General features: G+C 34.6%; 1 protein-coding gene across 2 annotated transcripts; it reads left to right on the forward strand.

The window, feature by feature from the left end:
• The first annotated feature begins 6,191 nt into the window (after positions 1 to 6,191).
• LOC110704804 (pre-mRNA-splicing factor prp12-like) lies at positions 6,192 to 23,446 on the forward strand. 2 transcript variants are annotated; one of them, XM_021882620.1, is made up of 15 exons: positions 6,192 to 6,613; positions 7,386 to 7,520; positions 7,617 to 7,696; positions 7,841 to 7,924; positions 8,530 to 8,617; positions 8,753 to 8,985; positions 9,128 to 11,114; positions 11,642 to 11,952; positions 12,178 to 12,493; positions 12,579 to 12,734; positions 12,908 to 13,049; positions 13,199 to 13,275; positions 19,641 to 19,780; positions 21,379 to 21,487; positions 22,487 to 23,446. In XM_021882620.1, the coding sequence occupies exons 1-15, from the start codon at positions 6,437 to 6,439 to the stop codon at positions 22,679 to 22,681; spliced, it is 4,230 nt and encodes a 1,409-aa protein (XP_021738312.1). In that variant the 5' UTR covers positions 6,192 to 6,436; the 3' UTR covers positions 22,682 to 23,446. The 2 variants fall into 2 exon arrangements, with proteins under 2 accessions (XP_021738312.1, XP_021738314.1); XM_021882622.1 differs by lacking the exon at positions 6,192 to 6,613 and having other exon boundaries at positions 7,390 to 7,520; positions 7,852 to 7,924.
• The last annotated feature ends 275 nt before the right edge of the window (positions 23,447 to 23,721 follow it).

Below are 23,721 nucleotides of genomic sequence, written 5' to 3' on the forward strand. Positions count from 1 at the left end.
TTTTGGCGGTTTGATGGGCGGAGAAATGGCGTTTTCCGATCAGCATAGACAGCTGAAATTGCGACACATCCGCTGTATGAACAGCTGTTAGCGGCTCATGTTGCTTGTTTAAGAGTTGCAACACGAATTGATCAGTTGCCTTTAATTGAAGCTCAATATAATCAATCTCATAATTTACTTCGTTCTTATGCTACTAATTCTCAACATAATCACTCTCTCTCTCTCGTCATGAACGACAAGACCTTGACAACTTTTAGGTAATAATTCTAATAATCATCATTTTTTTTGAAGGCATTTTTTATTTTAGTTTATGTTTGAGTAATTAGTTATAATGTATAGTTTGTGATTTAATTAGTCTAAACTTTGTTTTGGGTATTGTATTTTTAGGCGCAATATTTGTTGGTGTTGAGTTTCTCTCTCCTCAAAAGAAAAAACTTTAGAACATATGAGTAGAATATACGAACAACTTTAGAACATAGGAAAAATTTGGAACATAAGAAAATAATTTGCAACATAGTCAAAATTTAGAACATAGAAAATTAGAACATTGAAAAAATAAAATTAGATCATAGGAAAAAAAATTGAAAAATTAGAATATTGGAAAAAAAAATAAGAGCATAGAAAATAAGTTTAGAACATAGGGTGAAAAAATTTAGAACATAAGGTGAAAAAATTTAGAACATAGGATAAAGTTTAGAGCATAGATAGAAAAAATTTAGAACGTACGGAAAAAAAAAAATTAGAAAACAGGTAGAAAAAATTTAGAACATAAGATAAAATTAGAGCATACAGAAAAAATTTAGAACATAGGAAATAAATTTAGAACGTAGACAAAAAAATTTGAATATAGGATATATATTTAGAACATGGACAGAAAAATTTAGAACATAAACAATAAAATGTAGGACATAGGAAAATAATTTAGAATATACATATATTTAAAGCTTAGATTGAAAAAGTTAGAGCTTAAGTAATAAATTTTAGAACATATGCAAATAATATTTAGAACATATGATAAAACCTATTAGCTCAATTGGAAGAGCACTATACAAATGCATAAAGGATGTAGGTTCAATTCCTACATAGGTTATCTTTATAAATAACTAAAAAAACTTCAAATGTTTTATTTTTAAAAAAAAAACCAATAAAACAAATTAAATTAGCACTAAGTTATATGAGTAGTAAATAAGTAGACTAGATTTAGAACATAGGAAAAAAAAAACTTTAGAACATAAGTAGACTAAATTTAGAACATAGGGAAAAAAAAATTTAGAACATATGTAAAAAAAAAATACTTAGAACGTAGGAAAAAAATACTTTAGAACATAGGTAGTAAAAATTTAGAACATAGGAAAAAAAAACTTTAGAACATAAATAGACTAAATTTAGAACATAGGCAAAAGAATTTAGAACATAGGTAAAAGAATATTTAGAACATAGAAAAAAAAAACAAAAAAATTTAGAACATAGGGAAAAAAACTTTAGAACATAAGTAGACTAAATTTAGAACATAAGAAAAAAAAATTAGAACATAAGTAGACTAAATTTAGAACATAGGAGTGGGAAAAAAAAATTAGAACATAAAAGAAGAATTACAGAAATGCCATTACTAAAGGATCATTTTAGATGGTTGGATCAAAACTAATATACGGCTGAGATTGGTTCTTATAAAATTGGGTTCTTATATAAAATTGGGTTCTTATATAGAGGAGGGTTCTTACATGAGCCTTCCTCTATATATATATATATAGATTTAGGTTCATGTGAGAAGTGCTCTTATCATGAGAAGTGTGAGAAACAATTACAACCCTTAGATTTATCAATTCCAATGGTTGATATTTAACGCACTTCATTAATGGCATAAGTGGTAGTTATCACAAACTTTATTTAAGAAACAAAAATGTTGTTCATCGATCACTCCAGCGGAGAAACCAACCACTGCCATCGATCCTTCACACTTCTTCTCTCTCCTCTGATCAGCAACGTCGCATCGCAATATTGGAAGTAACCACTTTGCAACCGTCGTCTCTGCCTTTATCTGTATAAAAATATTGCTGTGCAGGTTCTCTTGCATACTTTAAATCAAATTAATTAAAGTGACTTACAATAGCTAATTTGTTTCATATATTACGATACCTTTTTAAAATTTGTTATTAGCCCCAATTGATCTGATAGTTTGAGGTTCGCTTAATTATTTCGAACTTCCATTAATGTGCATTAATTCACATAATGATGGATGGCTTAACTTTGCAAATTGTAATGTTGTTGCTGACAATGGGTGCTCTATTGGGACGACTACCACGTCCCCCAACAAAACTCATGGCTCGCTTCTTCCTCTCAATTTAATTGATATTTACAATGTATATATAATATGCTTTCGATGTATCTATTATTTAATACATTACCAAATACCAATGTGATTATAATGTATTTTTTATGTATCTTTGATGCATTTTTAATGTATCTCTTAAATACTTTTGATGTATCTATAATGTAGTTATAATATATTTTTGATGTATCAATAATGTATCTCTTAAATACTTTTAATGTATGTATTATGTATTTTCGTTGTATCTATATATTTCTCACCTTATCACAATAAGCATACTTCTCACCATATATATGTGTATATATATATATATGCTTTGATTTTAATGAAAATAAAAAAACATACATATTCTTTGATTTTAATGAAAAGTAGAAACAATTAGGCTCAAACAATAATATAAATCAAATGAAACAAAAGAAAAACAAAACATAGGGAAAAAAAAACCATAAAGGGTTTTGGTATGGGATTTGATCCCTGCCAATCTAGGAAAGAATTTCACTCAAAACATTTGTTGTTGAAACACAGAGCTGCATTTGTGATATTTTTGCTTTCATTTATTTTTAACCCTTACATTTTCTAGGTTACATGACCTAGCGTGAACAACGCTTGGTCCGCCACTGCATCTAGCTTTACCCTCGTCGGCCACTTTCTCTCTCCTCCCTTCCACATCCATCTCCCCCTCCACCAAACTCCTCAACCTTAAATTGTACCATTTCCAAACTTCCAAACCTTTCCTCTCCACCACCATCAAAACTCTCTTTTCTCCCACCTCAACTCCCTCCCTTTCCCAAGATAATCTCAACAAAACTCGCCGCCAAAGCACCGCCTCATTCGCTGTTAGGATTAAGAAGGGGAGAACATCTCTAGGTTAGGGTTTAAGAAGGGTGGGTGCCTGGGTGGTCACAGGCGAAGATAAGGGCGAAAGGGAGGGTCAGCCGGCGATGGAGGTAGAACGCCGGAGGTGTGGGGATTTGGGTGACGGGTCTGACGGGTAGGGGGCTGCTTCCAGGGTAGGGGGAAGAGGAAAGGGTGGTTGGCTGGTGGTTTAGGGGTTGACGTTTTTTTTTTATATAAATTAAATTTATTTATTAAATAATTAGGCGGGTTAGAGGATAATTAGAAGCAATGGGAGGAAATTAGAGAGTAATTAAGTACACAGGTTTCTGCTTGCTAAAAAAATGAACGTAGTGGTTTTTTTAACCAAAAAGATTTTAAAAGGTTTTTTTTTTCGCAAAAAGGTGCTTTTAGAAGAATTTTTTTGAGAAATCTTTCATAATCAATAACTTTTATCAAATGTAGACTTCAGCTAATTAACCAAATTGGTAAATAAAACAGAGCCCTAACGACAATTTGTTAAATTAAATAACTCCAGCGACAATTTGGTAAAAAAATAAAAAAATCTGATATACATTTAAACCAAATAATAATAATGTAGAGAGAGATATATATATATATAGTGGAGAGAAGTTAGAGTGTTCGAGCAATGCCTCGAATTTTGCAATGAATGAACATATTACATATTAGTTGCATTTTATTTATAAAACCTCTACGACATCAATCTCAAAATTAATTCTTCACATAACATCCACGAGAGCTCGATGAAGTGTTTCATTTTTTTTTTTTGCCAACCTAAAGCCACTATTGGCGATAGAGGTTTTACGTAAAATAAAATTGCTATCACCCATACCAATAGATGTTTTATTTATAACCTCTAAGGCTCTATTGGTATTAGCGGTTTTATTAATAAAAACCTCTATCACTAGTAGTGGTTATAAATGAGCCGACCCCAGTTGATCAATCTGATCAACAAAACCTTGTTTAATCAGTGTTGAAGTGTTGTTTTTTTTATATTTTTTATTTATTATTACAATTTTTATTTTAATAAAACAAACCCTTCTTCCACCATCATCACAGCCACCTCAACCACCCAAAAACCATCACAGCTACCACTGTCTCTCCGTCTTTTCGCCGATTTATTCTTCTTCTTCTTCTTCTTCTTCTTCTTCTTCTTCTTCTTCTTCTTCTTCTTCTTCTTCTTCTTCTTCTTCTTCTTCTTCTTCTTCTTCTTCTTCTTCTTCTTCTTCTTCTTCTTCTTCTTCCATCATCCTCCACTTTTTCTACCTTCCTCAATATTAATGGCTTCAAGCCCTCAATGTCGCTTCGTGGCAGAATAAAACTAAACCCTAGTAACAAAGAGTATCGAGTAGGGCCATATCAACCTTTTATGCGAAGCCTTTCTTCGCGGCAGGGGAATCTTTAGGCGCATTGCTGTGAAATTGCGCTTTAGGTGGGATGGCTGTAATGGAGGAGGAGAAAGGGATGAACGTCAGATCCGTCTAGCTTACAATGGGTTTACTTACAATACTACCCCTACATATTATCCGAATAAGACGACAACACCCTTGATTTCCTAGAATTGTTTCTTAGCCTTATGAACATACATGTATTTTCTCGTTTTAAATGTTGATCAACAATTACAAAATATTAACTCATGACTTGAATATAAGACAAATTTATATGTAAATTCATTATTGGTTTTATTTAGAGAATTGCTAATGGTATCATTGGATTTATCTTTAAAATCAACGCGCATAATAAAGAAAAAAAAAAAAAATTTCATTTTAGCATTAGTTATGGGAACCGCTCCAGGAAATGAATTCATTGCTGAAACTATAATCGTTAATCTTATTCCTAAAATTAGTCAAACTAGTATTATTACACTCCGTAATAGGGAGCATTCCAAAATTACAAAATTGGTATTTTTTTTAACCACTATAGATGGTGATGGCGCATTACTATGAAGTTGCTTGAGGTGGGATGATTGTAATAGAGGAGGAATAAGGGAGGAAGAAAGGGATAAACGCCATATCCGTCTAGCCTACAACAGTGGTGGATCTTGAAAAATTTTCTTTTGGGGGCCGATCAAACTAAACATGTGACATATATATAGAAGTACACAACTAAATTACTAAAGTAATTAAAGCAAATTAGAAAATTGTCAAATTTATTATAATGAATTAAGCCAAATACTTCCTCCGTTTTTTAATCTTGCAATACTTCCCTAAAATGAAAATGTCACAATAATAACAAGCTGCAACACACTAAAATTGAAAAGTTATTTTTGGAAAAAGTAGTACTATTTTCCTTATTTAAAGCTAATGGGCCACTAAATTATACTCCTAATAAGCTCTTACCTCATTAGTGTATTAAATCCCACTTTTCTTAAATGCCATAAAAAAATGTGCAAATATTAAAAAACGGATAAAATACAAAGCAAAAACCCTTTAAATTTTGCTGCAATTGTACGATTCATAATAAAAGAATATAAAAGGAAGCTAGGTAGGTCTAGTAGAATTATTGAAATATTGGAAGCCCAATAAAGTTGGGTACACCACTACACATGTTTCTTTTGCTAGGCTTGTCTAACACTTACTCTAACTTTTTTTTCGGGCTTGTACTAGGGGCTAGGCCTACAATGGGTTTACTTACAATACTACCCCTACGTATTATCTGAATAAGACGACAACACCCTTGATTTTTAAAGAATGTTTCTTAGCCTTATGAACATGTATTTTCTCGGTTTCTCAACAATTATAAAATATAAACTCATAACTTGAATATAAGACAAATTTATATGTTAAATCATTATTGGTTTTATTTAGAGATCTGCTAATGATATCATTGGACATTGAATTTACTTTAAAATCAAAGCTCATAATAATAATAAAAAATATCATTTTAGCGTTATTAATGGAAATCGCTCCATGAAATGAATTTATTAGTGAAACTATAATCGTTAATCTTATTCCTAAAATTAGTCAAACTAGTATTACTAATATTATTACACTCCATAATAGGGAGTATTCCAAAATTACAAAATTGGCATTTTTTTTAAAAAAAAACTCCTACACCGTAGCAAGCAGGAAAAAAGAGTGAGAAAACCAACCAAATTCTTCTCTTCCCTAAAAATTCTTCTCTCATCTCTACAAAATTAAATAAAAAATCCGTATTTTTCACTTTTCTACAGCTAATTTTTTTGTCAATCTATTGAATTCGACATCAAATCATCTATGAACCCTAAAAAAACTTGCAGAAATTCCCAAAAAAATGGCGGTCACTGAAGCAGAATCATCATCATCTTCAACACCAGCATCAAATTCTGAATTTCAGCCTTCTAATGGCGCTCACTATCTCGCTAAATGCGTTCTTCCGAGCTCCGTTATTCTTCAAGTTGTTCATGGCCATATTCGTTCTCCTTCTTCCAATGAGATCGTTTTCGGCAAGGTCTTATTTAATTTAATTCAATCAAGCTTTGATTTGATTTTAATTTTAGTGAATTATTTAATTCCTGTTATTGTGTTTTGATTATATTTTTGATTCAGTTTTGCTCAATTTTTATTGGGGTTTAGTTCAATATTTTGAATTGATTTCTGTGATTGTTACTAAGTTTCATGCTAACAATGGTTGGTTTGTGACATATCTAGTGTTCTTTGTATCGATTACCAAAACCGTGTTATTGTCTGTTAAAAGTTCTTTGTATTGGTGGTGAAAATGAACTAGTGTTAAAAATTTAGGGGGGAAAACTCCCCAGTTACTGCATCTACTCACTGGCATCATGAAACACAAGTTTTTTTATTTCTTTTTGTTGAAAATTGAAAACCTCTACCATTGTGTTTGTTTCGGTTGCCCTTAATTATATTTGTTTTCGTGATAATACTTTAATGGCAATGAGAGGATTTTGATTTATAGTTAGTTATTTTTCTCATTCGCTACTGATATTTATCATGGTGAAATGAGGTTGTGTTTTCTTTAAGTTCGGTTGTTTGTTTCTTTACTACGATGTTTTTGTCAATTTGTGTAAAATGTAGTGGTCATTTGCAGAAATTTTGTCTTATTGCATATTCCGTGTGATTCTATTTTGATTGTTTACAAGTCAGAGAAAGGTGTTACCATGTAGAAATGAAGCAATTGTGTCTTATGCATGTCTATTAAATTGAGTAAGAATAGCCACTTGGTAGTCTATTCAGAATATGTCTAAATGGGTTGTATCGTGCAGGAGACATCTATTGAGTTGGTAGAAATGAGTGAGGATGGCGTGGTGCAATCTATCTGCGAGCAACCGGTATTTGGTGTAATAAAAGACATGGCTATTCTACCCAGGACTAAGAAACTTCGTACACATAACTCACAGGTTTACATGATATAAGGAACCCTCGTGTTAATGCTCATAATGGCTACATCTCTTTTCTTGCGGGGTAATTGAATGCATATTTTATTCCTTCTGCAGGTTATGGGGAAAGACATGTTGGTTATCATTTCCGATTCTGGAAAGCTCTCTTTTCTAACATTTTGTAATGAAATGCACAGGTTCTACTCTCATCTATAGCCTTCCTCTATGGGTTCTCCTCTGCTTTTTAATAGAAAAATTGGATGTATTTATAGTTTCTCGTTGTTGTGAACTAATTATGGTTTAGTTGGTGACTTATATTTGTGCTTCCGCTGACTGATTAGGTTCTTTCCAGTGACTCATGTTCAACTTTCAATCCCTGGCAACTCAAGACACCAGATTGGTAGAATGCTTGCTGTTGATGCCTTGTAAGTATTTTCTTTGGAGTTATTGCAATGTATTTTTGCCACCTCTTCATAGCCATATTTGGAGACTATATCCAGGCCATGCTTTGCCCTGATTCAAATGTAGGGTGCCTCATCAAAAATTAGATTCTTGCTACACTCTTAACTGTTTAACTAGCGTGATGGATTCAATGCTGGATCACCGGTCAATTAAAAGCAGAGGGCTTTTCTGGTTTCCATTTATCCATGGGTGGTGCACTAGAAGGATTATTTAGTAAATGCATCTCTACTCACTGGTATCACAAATGACACGAGAGTCCTAGTTTGAGTGTTGGATGCCTAGATGTTTGATCTGGTTAACCTGACTAATACATTGGCATACTATAATCTTGTGTACGTGTTGTGTGTATGACCATGTGTCAATTTCCTGGTTGTAATTTTAATTTTGTGCTCCATGAACTTGATATTGTGCTTAAATTTCTCTTCCTACTTGTGCTTCTTAATTCTAGTTCTCTTTCAATCTTTGTTCACATTCGTCCTCCTTAATTCACTACTCTCTTCTTTCTACTGCTTTCCATCAATTTCTTGTTTTTGATTGTGTTTGTGTTTAATTGTGCTATTTGTTCCAGAGGGTGTTACATTGCCGTTAGTGCTTATGAAGAACGTGTGGCTCTTTTTTCTGTTTCACAATCAAGCGATGTTGATATGATTGACAAGGTATTAGAGTTATTTGAGTTTACTATATGCTGATCCTTGATCCTGGAATGTACTGCAAGTTTATTCTGTTATATTTAAGTATATTCTATTTGGGGTTTTCTTATGAAGTTGAAATATTCCTTTGCTTTGTTCTAGCGAATAACCTATCCTCCTGAACCCGAGGATGATTTGATTGACATAGAACTCCAGCAAACCAGCCAGTCTATTTTGGTCAATTCATTGCCTGTAGAGGAAATAAGTGTAGAGTCTGCTCCAACACCTCCAATATCATATATAAATGGAACTATTTGGAGCATGTGCTTTATTTCAAAGCATTCTGACCAATTGAGCAAGGAGCACAATCCTGTACTAGCAATTCTTGTCACCAGGTATGATGATAAAAAATTCCAAAAAAGAAAACATTGCTGTTTTTTGTCTATGCTCATGGATCTTGTTATTTTGATTACTAGTGAGATGACAAGGTCATTCTTTATATTTCCCTCAAATTTAAAGAACGATAATAATCTGCAGGAAGGAATCATCCTTGAATGAGCTGCTTCTTTTGGGTTGGGATGTCAGAGAGAATACAATCCATATTCTTTCTAGGTTTGTGGAAAGTGGACCCTTAGCTTGTACTATTGCTGAAGTTCATGGATCTCCGGGACTTGCATTTTTATTTAGGGTTGGTGATATCTTACTTATGGATCTTAGTGATGCTTGTAATCCTTTTTGTGTGCAAAGAACAGACCTGAGTACTCCAATCAACCCAAGTGAGGAGAAGAGTTGTATGGAAGACCCTTTCAAGATGCAGGATGGTGACGATGAAGGCTTCATTGCTGCTCGTGCTCTGCTAGAGTTGCAGGATTATGGGATGGATTTTAATAAGGGTAATGATCCCATGAGCATTGATGCGGATGTGCACAGTGCTAAATCTGTACCTATGTATGTAAGTTCATGGAGTTGGGAACCAGGAACAAATACGAAACCAAGGATGATATTTTCGGTGGATACTGGGGAATACTTTTATATTGAAATCACTTTTGGCCCTGATGGTCCTGAAGTCTTCATATCTCATTGTCTCTTTGTTGGTCTTCCTAGTATAGCATTATTATGGACCACCGGTGGCTATTTGGCAGCAATTGTGGAGATGGACAATGGCATGGTCCTAAAATTGGCAGATGTTGGTGAAATGAAAGATGAATATCTGGCTTATGTAGGTCCGATTCAAAATATTGCTCCCATCCTAGACATGTCAGTCATGGATTATCACGATGAAAAGCAGGATCAAATGTTTGCTTGCTGTGGAGTGGCTCCTGAAGGATCATTGAGGATAATCAGAAATGGTGCAAGTCTGGAAAGATTAGTAAGGACAGCTCCTATATATGAAGGAATAACTGCTATATGGACTGTTAAGATGAGAATAAAAGATTCAAATCACTCTTTTCTTGTGCTTTCTTTTGTTGAGGAAACCAGGGTGTTGTCAGTTGGTGTAAGCTTCACTGATGTAACAGAGTCAGTTGGTTTTCAGCCTGATGTCTGTACATTAGCATGTGGTCTTGTTGTTGATAATGTATTGGTTCAGATTGATCAAAATTATGTCAGACTTTGCTTGCCTACTTCAGTTGCTCATCCAGATGGTATTCCGATGTCTTCACCAACATGTACTTCCTGGTCTCCTGATAAAGTTGGTATTAGCTTAGGAGCTGTTGGACACAAGATGATAATTGTTGCTACTGCAAATCCTTGTTTCCTTATAATTCTTGGTGTTAAATTGCTATCATTGTATGACTATGAAATCTGTGAGATGCAACATGTTAGACTTCAAAGTGAATTGTCTTGCATATCTATTCCACAAATGCACAGTATAGGAAGAGATTCTGGTCCTATCCCAGCTGGATTTGATATTGGTAATCCATTTGTGATTGGTACACACAAGCCATCTGTGGAAATTCTATCTTATGTGCATGGTCAAGGCATACGAGTTCTTGCCGCTGGAATGATATCACTGACAAATACGACTGGTACCGCTATCAGTGGGTGTATTCCGCAGGATGTAAGGCTTGTGCTGGTTGATAGGCTGTATATTCTCTCTGGGTTAAGAAATGGAATGTTGTTACGCTTTGAGTGGCCTACAACATCCTGGGAATCTGATCTACCCTGTTATAGGACCACTTTGTGTTCAAAATCTGGTTTGTTAAAGGCATCAGCTCCAGCCGTTCTTGGTCCACAGCTTAGTGGTGTCAACTCCTATGAAAGGCCAAAGGATAATGATCCTGTTCATCTCCTATTAATTGCTATTCGTCGGATTGGTATTACCCCTGTTTTCCTTGTTCCTCTCAGTGAGTCATTAGATGCTGATGTTATTGCTCTCAGCGACAGGCCTTGGTTAGTCCAAGCTGCTAGGCACAGCCTTTCATACATTTCAATCTCGTTTGAACCTTCAACTTATGTGACTCCTGTATGCTCAGCTGAATGTCCAAAGGGACTTCTATTTGTAGCAGAGAACTGTCTACATCTGGTGAGTGTTTGTTTCTGTAGTATATTGGATCAACAGGGTAAGGGCTGTTATTAGATTTTTTTCCCCTTTATAGTCCATATGCTGGGTTAATTAAGTCAGATAGATTTTCTTGGTAGCTAATTCATTTTTACATGGGGCCTTGTTAAAGAGTGTAGCTGTCATTGAATAAAGAGTTTGATAGGAACACTTGTGATAAGGACACAAGGATCCTCAAAATGAAAGCCAACTGTCATTTACCTCAAACAAATTAAAACCTCTCTGTTTATATCACTGAAAAATCTTTCTTCATTCAGTCTGGTGATTTGGCGGTTAAAGCTGATCTTAAGACCTATGTCTAAAATATCCTTACTTAAAGATACGTGGACATTTGTTTCTTCTGACATTGCTCTGTTGTCTATTTAATTGTAGGACCTCATACCTATATTGCTGCAACATCAACTTTTGTTTTTATAATAGTAGTATTTTTGTAATTAGACACATCTTTTGCTGGTGATAACTAATAATGTAGAAACAACTTGATGTTGCAGGTAGAGATGGTGCATAGTAAGAGGCTTAATGTGCAGAAATTTCATCTGGGTGGAACTCCACGAAAGGTCTTGTATCATAGTGAGAGCAGGTTGCTGCTCGTTATGAGAACTGATTTAGATATCGATCCGTTTTCCTCTGATATATGCTGTGTAGATCCCCTTAGTGGGTCTGTGGTCTCTACTTTTAAGTTCGGTGTGGGTGAAACTGGAAAGTGCATGGAGTTTGTGCAGGTTGGGAATCAGCAGGTTCTGTTGGTTGGAACCAGTTTATCTTCTGGGCCAGCTATAATGCCTAGTGGAGAAGCTGAAAGGTTAGTCGTATCTTGGATTTCCTTATCTTCTGACCTTTTTTTTTTTTTTTTGTTTTTTTGGGTTCTTTAAGTTCAGCTTTAAAACTGCACTTGGATCTGGTTCGAGATAATTTTGTTATTTTCTATAAAATTGCCCTTTTGCATTTCCGATTCTTATGACTTTCGAGTTAATAGTTTAATATGTCCTGTTTATGTGTGCATCCTAACTGGACATAACTTTGGCAGTACAAAGGGCCGATTAATTATGTTCCGCCTAGAGCACTTCTCCAATTCGGATAGTGGGTCAATGACAATGCGTTTGAAATCGAGTTCATCTATGCAACATATTTCGCCAGTTTGTGAAGCTGCTGGATACACTGCTGAAAGGATGTCTAATAGCAGCCGTTGCAGTAGCCCAGATGATAATAGCTGTGATGAAGCGAAGCTTGAAGATTCTGAAGCTTGGCAGCTAGAATTTCTTAGTGCAATTACTTGGCCTGGAGTGGTGCTTGCAATATGTCCTTACCTTGATGAGTACTTCTTAGCTTCTTCTGGCAACGCTGTAAATTGCTATCCTTCCTCTTATCCTGATGATTATTAGATGTACATGACTATATTGAGTATCCAATCTTCTTTTTATTTTTCAGTTCTATGTATGCGGCTTTCAAAAGGATAATCCCAAGAGACTTAAAAGGTATGCTGTTGAAAGAACGCGGTTTATGATAGTCTCATTGACAGCTTACTTCACAAGGATTGCTGTTGGTGATTGTCGTGATGGTGTGCTATTTTATGATTATCATGAGGTAAATACTGCTGGCTTCTTCCAGTAAATTCTCCATTGTATGTTTGTGATTAGTGATAACCTTTTCTTTCTTATTTCCCTTTTCTTTTGGGTATGAAAAATTGATTCTCAACATTATTTTGGTAACTGTTCTATGAATGTGCTAACACTTGTCTCCGTGACCAAAAACACAAGACTGCAAAGAAACTGGAGCAGATCTATTGTGATCCTGGTCAGAGGTTAGTTGCTGATTGTCTCCTTACTGATACCAGCACTGCCTTTGTTTCGGATCGTAAGGGAAGCATTGCTGTTCTAACATCCTCAACTCATTTGGAAGGTTAGCTTTATTTTTTCATTATTGTAGGCAATAAGCTTAATGTTTTAAATCTAGCTAATCAGGTAGGGGTTTTTTCTTCCTCAATGTATCTTGTTTTTGGAGATGACATGTTTAGGACAATTAACATCATGTTTCCTCTAATGCCCCAGACAATGCGAGTCCTGAATGCAACCTAACAGTGAGCTGTTCATATTATACAGGCGAGATTGCAATGAGCATCAAGAAGGTAAGTCAAAGGCTGTTTTTAGTATCTGTTCTCATTATTCCTTGCATTCCTCCGGAGACTATACTTTTTACAGAAGTTTCACCTATAATTTTAAACATAGTTTAATCTGTAAAAGTGTATAGTGTACTTATTTATTTTATGAAGTATCGTATTTTATTTTTTATTGAGGTTTTGGGCAGGTAGTTGAGGAGAAATTCTGACCGCAGTAAATATATTTTTATATGTATATCCATTTAGATTGGCCTGAAAATTAAATTTCCTTTTTGTGATGCTTAGACTTGGCACTTGCCCGTGTAATTGTGAAGTGCTGAAACAAGGGAACCTTCATACTATGTGAACTGCTGACACAATGGTACCTGCATACTATGTAATTTTATATATGTTTTGTGGAGACAAATTTTTGATAACTTTTTTGTAGAAATAATGAAAATTGATGTTTAAAATTTAACGTTGAGCCAAATGAGACCCCACATGATAATGTTCCTAGAAATTAGTTTTAAAATATGGTCAAAGCTTAGACTAGGAGATAAGACCAAGAAGATTCATATCAGAATCGATCAGGCCTTAATAAATTTAGGCCAAATTACCTTATTTCAGATACCTCAAGTACCTTAAAGGTGTATAACCTTATTTCAGATACCTCAAATACCCTTAAAGGTGTATAACCTTATTTGTAGAAGAAAAAACATTGCAGTCGTGCTATCTTGGTCCTCAAGACATTAGGGCTGATTAGTACATTAGCTCTCATGGATACTAACCCTAGGGCAGCAAAACTGGGTGATCGTTTGGAGCTGAGCCAACTCACATGAGGCTTTACTTTCATATAATTGTTTATTTTAAAATGTGTATTGATCTTTATTGTAAATAAAAAAAAAAAAATCAAAACAATATTATTTTGATTTGATTATTTATTTCTTTTTTATATCTATACTTTTTAAATTTATCTTAGTATTTACTCTTATTATTTTATCCCATTAGTGTTTTATTAACTGTATTGATTTCCTTTGCTAAAGTTTTCTCAAACATTATATGTTATTTTTTTTACTCCCTATGTTTTAACCACTCTTTTAAAACTTTCTTGAATTTTACTCTTGGTTCTCTTTTAAAACTCCCTTAATATTTTCTTGGATGCTCTTTCTTTTTCTCACTTTACTCACCTGTTTACAAACTCTTTCAACTAATTATTGTTATGTCCCTTTCCTTTATATGGTACAACTCCTTATGACGATTCATGTTAGCCGACTTCAAATCATTTTGGATCATCATGGAAAATCTAAAACATATGTACTTGGAAGATGATTAACAAAAGAAACAAAAAAAAAACCACTGTTTGTCCTGATTGAGGAAAATTTTGATGATGTGAAACCAAAGGATGGTATCAAAGTGCATAAATTGCTCACTCCTTCTCCGGTTATTCTCCTTGAATTAGTCTGGATTAACATTTTATTAGACTGTTTCACAAGGTTAAAGCGTTAAGCCAAGTGCGGTAAGTACACATGACCTCAACCTCCTAACCAGTCAGCATCTGGCCCAAGTCCTTCTCCCTACACTCTACTGCCTCCTCTAAGTCAAGAAGTGATGGGATTTCCATTGATGTTTATTCTATCAGCAATTATTGACGAAAAAAGAAAACTGGATGAAGATTTAGAAGAAAGCTATGTTTGAAAAGAAAAGTAAGAAGAATCAAATGGGAGGCGGTGGGAAACACATGATCTACTATAATAGAGAAAGGGAGGGAGAAAAGAAAATCTAGCGAGAAAATAGTCCATACCTTAGCAAGTTGATGAGATGGATTAAAGACTGGAAATTCTTCTGAATCTGTCAATCTCTCACAAGTCGTTATTTTCTTTTATCCCTTTCCTAGGCAGCTTCCAAGATGTGCAAGAAGGGTAGCCTTGCACTTGGTTGAGGCATCCTGTGGTGTGTGCCTCTTGATCTGCGTTGTCTGAAGACTACTCAGATGCTCTTTTGTTGGCACCTTGCAGTGCCTTGTGCTTTAGTGTATCTCAGTTGTGTTTTTTGTCGGGAAGCTCCTTGTAGTGAACCAACCTAGGGGATGGGCATACGGGTAGTCTAATATTGTTTGTACTTAGATGTCATCAAATTATTATAAGTGAGAGTTTGCAATGAACCAAGAGACACCACCTGTGCACATGAGACAAAAGCTCAGTCTAGAATCATCCTAGGATTGAAACCATGTATGTAAATAGTGAGAGAGAAGAACTGATTAGGCAGGTAATTGTTTTTTAGAAGTCTTACCTTGGTGAATGGTTGCTTTTCACTAATATGGAGAGTGGTACCTAAAGCTACTAGTTTGTTAAAAAAAACTTAGTATTATTAATGAAAGATTCAATCTTTTTCTCTATTTTCTGTCTTCTTTGTGTGAGCAAAATAAGTCAGTCATGAATCCATAACAAAGGAGCAACATTGGCTCTATTCTCATAAGCTTATTTTTGCTAAACTTACCTTTGTTAAATTAAAACTTACATTTACTTATATTTAGTGGTAATGGAGCAAATAGAATTATCAAATTTAGTGGTGATGAAGGGAAATTAGTGTATGCAGCAATTCATTTATTCTATGCAATTGGGCCGCTATGGCTCTTATGTTTGTCTCATCTCTAGAGATAATGGTTTGGCGTTATTTGAAAAATGGCATTTTCTGGTTTAAGGCTGCACATCTGAATTGTTATTTTCATGTAATTACTATGTCTTTTCTTCTTTATAGATTGTTTCATGGAAACTGTTTAGGCATTGAAAATTGCATATATTCTATCATGTTGTCACTATTGATATTGTGTGCCTCTTGGACGTTGTGTAAGGCTAAAGTCGTATCACCTAATCAAAAGTAATTCCTAAGACCACTAACTAAAATAGATAAGGAAGTAGGGTCGAATCCACAGGGAAATAATGTTATTCTATTCCTAATTAATTATTATAACTAAATTATCAAGAAGCAAATAAGATTTGTGTGAAATTAATCTAAGGGAATAACCAATAATAAAAAGCCTAGGGTCACAGGTTCACCAAATCAATAATTAATATTGCAAACATAACATGATTAATAGGCTCTCTTCCTAGTCAAAATATCTTTCATGAATTTAGCATATGCAGGAACCTTGTAATTAAATCGGTGAAGGAACCGTTACCTGCAAATTCTTAACAACCTCTAGGTGGGGCTCTGCATATCTCCAGCTTTATCTTGAGTTTTACCCTACAAAATATCATCGGAAGAGTTAGTTTCAGTTTTACCCTAGCCTGCAGGGCTAGTAACAACAGTGTTTGGTATAGCAGAATCAGGATTAGCAATTTTTGTTATGATAGGTTCTTCATCTTTAGGCATAGAGGGCCCATCATATTTTGAACCACTTCTCAGAGTAATTGCATTCGCGTAATCTGTACGATGTAGTGGCGAGTTTGTAGAGTAGAGGAAAGTTGCGCAATTTGATTATCTATGATATTATTATGTGCTAGGATCGAGTCAATTTGCACATCCCTACTCTGCATCTGCTTTTACATATTGGCTAACATCGTCTTGATTTCTCACAGGCAGGATCAATGGGTGGAGGTGGAGTTTGTTGTTGGGTTCTCCGATTAGGATGTTGGTAATATTTCTGCTGTGGTTGCTTGCTGTGGGGCTTGTTGTTGTGGTTGTTGTGGAGGTGGAGGATTTAGCACATTGGTACTCGGTTGGAAAGGTTTGGGTGGTTCCGAAGACCAGGATTATAAGTGTTAGAGTATGGGTTGGAAAGCATTAACTTGTTCCACAGAACTCCTACAATCTTGCGCCCAATGTCCTACAATTCCACAATTTTCACAAAAAGCATCAGTAGTATTATTATTAACAGTAGAAACATTAGCTACGGAAACAGGAATAGCAGTACTAATATTATCTAATTTCAAATAGAGGTTAATTGAGCTTGCACAAAGGTTACAGACTCGACATTATATTTCCCTTTGTTTGCAAAACCTCTAGGATTCCCATATTGGGAATTATGAATTGCCATCTCTTCAATGACTGTTCCTGCCACATCCTCTTGAAGATTCATAAATCTTCCATTAGCTACTGAGTCTAAGATTGATTTGAATGAATTTTCAAGCCCGTTGTAGAAGGCTTGGATTATCTACCACTGTAAAATCCCATGATGGGGTCATTCTCTCTGCAAATCCCTAAATCTTTCCCAAGCTTCATATAAAGTTTCTTTCGCTTCTTGGAAAAAATTTAGGATCGAACTCCTCAACAAAGCTTTCCTCTCCGCAGGGTAATATTTATTATAGAAATTCATAGCAAGAGAATTCCAGTCAGTAATACCAAGAGCAGTCTTATTCAATTCATTATACCATAGTTTAGCTTTACCACATAAAGAAAAAGGAAAAAGAATCTCCCTGATTTGGTCCTGCGTGACCCCAGCTTGTCTGATGATATTGCAATATTGACAAAAATCCAAAATAGGAAGATTTGGATCTTCATTCTTAGCTCCGCCAAATTGCTTCCTTTCGATCATAGTAATAAACTGGGGTTTAATCTCGAATTGTAGTCCCTCGAGATTTGGTGGAGGAGCAAGGTGTGGTTTCTGGTTCTGGTTCCGAAGAAACTTCTGTGTCGCTAGAATCAGATGGGGGTTCTAAAGGTGTGTTACCCTCGGAAGTAGCTTGTACTAGTCTAAAAAGATTTTTCTGTCTATGAAAAGAACGTTTGATTTCCCTGATGTAGAACTTCTGGGCATAAACACAGAAGTAAACAAACAAATATAAAAAAACTGTCTCAAAGAACTTTCGTTCTTGGGACAAAAGAAAATAATCTAGACAACAAAAATAATCAGACTTAAAACCACCGTTTCCCCGGCAACGACGCCAAATTTTAACAGACTAAAGTCGTATCAACCAATCAAAAGTAATTCCTAAGACCACTAACTAAAATAGATAGGGAAGTAGGGTCGAATCCATAGGAAAACATCGTTTTTCTATTACTTATGAATTATTATAATCTAAATCATCAAGAAGCAAATAAGATTTGTGTGAAATCAATCTAAAGGAATAACCAATAATAAAAAGCCTAGGGTCACAGATTCACCAACAATTAATACTCCGGGATAAAACATGACAATCAACAATTAATATTGCAAACATACATGATTAACAGGCTCTTGCAATTTATTAATCAACATAGATATAACATGCTCTCGCAATTTATTAATTCTAAGTTCTTATTGAAAATAACCTTTAATATCAAATTAACATCTGCTCGATTCATCAATTCAATATAATATTGCTATACTTTTACAATCAAATCACATCTGCTCGATTCATAATCCAATTGTAAAGAATTAAAGCAATCCAATAAGAAATTATCATGCAATATCAATAATCAATAATAACAAATTATCCCTTCGTGTTAATCATGGATCCCCTAAGAACCCTAGAGATTAACTACTCACACATATTTAAATCTAAACTAATCAAAACATATATAAAAGACATGATTGAAATCAAAGCACAAAAATAGCAAAAGCAATTACAATCAAAACGATAAACAAAGCAATAAAAGAGACGAGAAATAATACCGAATGAAGGAAATATGAAATTGCACTAAAAGGGGAAAACTTGAGTTCAACAATAATCTCTCACTAAAATCTCTCTAAAAGCTTAATAATGAAAATTGTAATCTAAAAACGTAGCTAATAAAGCTTACAAAAGAGTTTATATTAAACTCCAAAATTAACTCAAAACGCAATCCTTAACAACTCCGGAAAAACTCGCGCCCAATCGGGCAAAGGGCCGCCCGATCGGGCCCGCCTTTTTCTTCACACCGCCTTATGAGCATTCGCTTGATCGGGCCATAGGCCGCTTGATCGGGCCCGGTCTTTTCTTGGCCGAGTTTCCTTCTTATTTTCCTTTGGGGTCCAAACACTTGTGGCCCAAATTTACTTCTTGGGCTACAAACGACGGTCATGAATGTGATCATAGCTTCGGTATCTCGTAGTGGCCTGAAAACCATAAAAATCACCAACAAATCGGGGAAATTCCTACAAAACAAATGCCAAACTCTACAGAACACTCGAACACTCGAAACCACACATTAGTATTAAAAATAGCCCCGAAGAGCTCAAGTATGCATAAAAATGACCGTGGGACGGGGGATAAAATAGCATATAAAACACATATATCATGTTGCTGTGAAGTTTTCTTGATTGCTTTGTGATTTTCGTTGTCTCTTTTAGTGCATGGCATTCTATCATTTTGTCACTATTGATACTGTGTGCATCCTGGACATTGCTGTGATATTTTTCTCTAATGTTATGTGATTTTCATTTTGTCACTCTTAATACATGGCATTCTATCATGTTGCTGTATGTGTACGTGTAGGGGTCATTCTCTTATAAAATGCCTGCTGAAGATGGATTTAAAGGGTGTGACGGTGGTAATAGTGTTGTTGATTTGTCGCGCAATGGTATCATGGCCAGTACTCTACTTGGAAGCATTTTAATTTTCATCCCTATATCCAGGTACCTTTCTTTTGAATCTGGAACTATATTGTTTTCAAAACTATTTGATTAGTAGTTAGTTTTAATGCCTCTTTGAAAAATTTAATTTTAGAGGAGACAAATGTAAAGTTTACCAAGCTATTATCCTCTAACCTTACATAAATATCTCATTTACCATTTTAACAGATGAATTGCTTATTTATTTGTATCCAATTATTTACTCCCTTATCTTGAAAGTCTCTTTAGTGATCTTATCATTAAATTAGCTAATGATTCCCTCCCAGTTAAAATGACTGGCAGATTTATAAGTTGTAACAGGATATACTATATAGAGCATACACTTTGTAATGGACTGATTATCTACCTTTGAATTTCAGATGTTACAATGCAAGTATAATAAAGATGGAAGTTTGAATATCGAATGAAAATTGCAAGGTTGACAAAAGATAGGGTAATAGCTTGAGGCTATCACTCTCTAACAATGGCTTGAGGCCATGTCTCTCTTAAAAATCTATGTATTTTTTCAATGTAGATGGTAACTAGGGCCGTTCTAAACAATTACGAGGCTCTGTCCAATTTTATAATTGAGCCTTAAAAATCTTATTCCATACTAAAATAGCTACGTTCATGAGTCCGCCCCGGTCTCCGGTAGAGGAGGCCTAGCAAACTACTGCTAAAGGATGCTCAGAAGCAAAATGTTCCAAATGTTCCTGGAACTTTAAATTATATATTGAGTATTAAAAAAAGACATGTGTTACATATATTTCCTCTGTATTTTCAGATGGAACACAATAAAATAGGGTAATATAAATCAAATAAAATGAGATGGAGGAGCAATTTTTTTTTTGAAGACATAAAAAGGAATTTAGCTAAATGAAAATTAACGAATACGAAGGATATGGGAAGAGGAAGGTGCAGATAAGAGAAATGATATGAATTAGCGAAGCCAAAAAACGTAAGGTGAAAACATAAAAAGGAAGTAGCAAAGCAATATACTTAATCTTATAGATTAAAAAATAAATTGCGAAGCATGTATATTGGGATTTGATCCTGCTACTTGCGGTAATATGGGTTATCTTATCTTTCTAACAACCAACTATGGAGTCATTGCATAATAGTTTACGTATTATTTTATTGTGAACCTTCATATGTTGTGTTTTGTTTGTTTTCGAAAAACATGGGCTTTTAAAAATCGGGGGGCCCTATTTCGTTGCACAACTTGCGTAGGGTATTAGCCAGCCCTGATGGTAGCTGCTTTTAAAGCGTCGAACCCTGCAAAATGATGTACTTCATTACATAGTAGTAAGGAAGGTATCCCTTACTTAAATCCCAATTTGAGACACCAAGCAGTCTATGTGGAATTAAAGGGAAAAAGAAACCTGTTTTGTCTCAGCTGATTTCTTTTGTTTAATCCCTTGATTGTCTTCATTTATTTGACAATTAGCAAATTTATGTACCTGTTACTTATAAATAATGTTATTGAAGGTGTTCAAAGGCCGGTTTAGAGGAACAACTCCATGAAATCTTTGTACTTTTTCAGTTCTGTGGGTGTTCTTTGTAGTTCAATGAGTTAATCTGGTTTTAGTATGTCATTTATGCTCTCTTTGATATTGCCACAGGGAGGAATATGAGCTTTTGAAGCCTGTACAAGCCAGACTTGCAGTTCATCCTCTTACTGCTCCTATACTTGGGAACAATCATAGCGAGTTTCGTAGTCGTGAGAACAAGGTATAAAAATCAGGATATTTCTTTTTCGTGTTTGATTTGGTCTATTAAAGGGTCTTCTCATCAACTTATTTTGACATCTTAATGTTTTAAGTTAAACTTTTATGGACTTTATTGAACTTGTGTCTTAACTCGTGTGTGTAAATTTATAGTCTTAACTATATCTGGTGAAATGAAGAAAACACACCCTAAGTTCATTCTCACATGTTTAGCAATTATATGTCATTTTAGTATCTAGGATTGAACCTTATCATACTCTTCTAAGATACTACTTTTAAAACAATTACCTGATGTAACCTTAATACAAATCGGCATATATAAATATATAATATACAAATATAAACAGATGAACAGGGTAGTAGAATGGGAGGGTAAGATACCTCTAGAGTTAATTGTATCAAAGGGTATTTTTTGTTCATTAGGAGCGCTTTTCAAATGAGCATAAAAGTCCAATTAAGTAAAAAGTTATCAAGTGAAAAGAAATGATGGGTTTCATTAGAGAATTGTTATTTTCGTAATCCCCTTTAAGTTGTTTGTATAAAGTATATATATATGAAAAATGGATTTTATTACATATTTCATGCTCTTTTCATTACTAAATAACATTTAAAATTTTGGATTGTGTGAAAGAAGTTATGTTTAAATTACATATTATTACCATCATAGCCTTTAGGAAGTTTTCTGTTAGATGAATTGCAAGTTTCTAACATGAACGGCAAAGTCATATAAATATAGATGAAAATCATGGAACCACCAAGTTACCTTATAAGCTATACCGCAGACATTCCAGTCCAATTGTCCTGTCTTGACATCCCATTTTTGTATGAGCACAGCTACTTATATTAGTAAGAGAGAGGGTATTTTGGTGACTTTAATGGGGCCCACACCCAACCCTCTATCTATTTAGACATTTAAAACTTAGATAAGAGGGTTTTTTTTTTTTTTTTTTTTTTTTTTTTTCCCAATTTGCTCTGTTGGTTACTTTTTTCCTCACTTGATCAGGGTGTGGTGCCTACGATGCTTGATGGAGACATGTTGGCTCAGTTTTTGGAGCTTACAAGCATCCAACAAGAAGCTGTGTTGGGATTACCTTGTGCAACTGCCGAAGTGTCATCAAGCTCCAGGTCACCTCATTCACCTGTATCAGTTGACCAGGTGGTGCAACTCCTTGAACGAGTTCACAATGTACTGAACTGAATACTTGTTAATCTGCATTTATAAGGTCTCTGTCTGGGACATCAATCTGCTCAGTTGGTCCAGCTTCTGTATATATGAGGCTGCATTGCATCCTATATTACTGAAGGATTGTGCTGCTGAACAGCAGCAATGCTGTTAAACTTGTGGCACAAATTTTGCAAGTTGAAGCAATATCTGAAATTATTCATTATAGTCCTGTGACTTCTTTCCGGAGCTGCAATTGGATGTTCATTGGCTCTCTGAATTCTGCTTCATCTGCAGAAAAGATAATGCATCACCATTCTGAGCGAGTGGTTCTTGGGCAGATTTTTTATATACCTTTTTTTCAACTAGCTAGTGGATAGTATATGATGTATATCATGTGGGAATTCGTGTACAGAATATGTAAAATAAACTTATTCCCTATCTGATGAAATAGATGACTTTCTTGGCCCGGTAATCTTCACTGAATCTAATTAAGCTACTGTGTTATTATTTATTAGGTTGTACTGATGTGAAATAATGTGAAATGACTTTTTTGAAAACAGAAGGAAGAAAAAAAGCCTCCGAAGCAAACTTGAAATAGTTGCACCATTTTAAAACCACTCTCCATCAAAAAACAGGAAATCAGGTTGAGGTGATGGGGTAGTGGCATTGCTCCCTCCTCGTATCCCTAAGGTCTATGGATCAAACCTCATGGGTCTTATTTGAGGGATTTCTCTTATCTCTCCTCTCAAATGAGCTCCCTTCTTTCCATTATTTAAAACAAAAAAAAAAAAAAAAAAATCAAGAAACAGTTTATAGAATGGTAAAATTATTACTCTACCCTCACAACTCACAAGACCATCACCAACTCACCAAAAGGGGGATTAAACTAGGAGAGGTGATAAGGTTTTTTTCGTTTTTTTTAATGATGAGAATATTACCTTAAAAGGAAATGATGTAACGATACATTAAATCATTTTACAGAATTAGTGCTACTATTTTGAAACGAAGTTTAAAAAAAGAAAAAGAAAGACTCATTAAATAATTAACAAGAATAATTTTTTAAGTCCATCTCA

This window comes from Chenopodium quinoa, unplaced genomic scaffold (assembly GCF_001683475.1).
Source record: "Chenopodium quinoa cultivar QQ74 unplaced genomic scaffold, ASM168347v1, whole genome shotgun sequence".
NCBI lineage: Eukaryota > Viridiplantae > Streptophyta > Magnoliopsida > Caryophyllales > Amaranthaceae > Chenopodium > Chenopodium quinoa.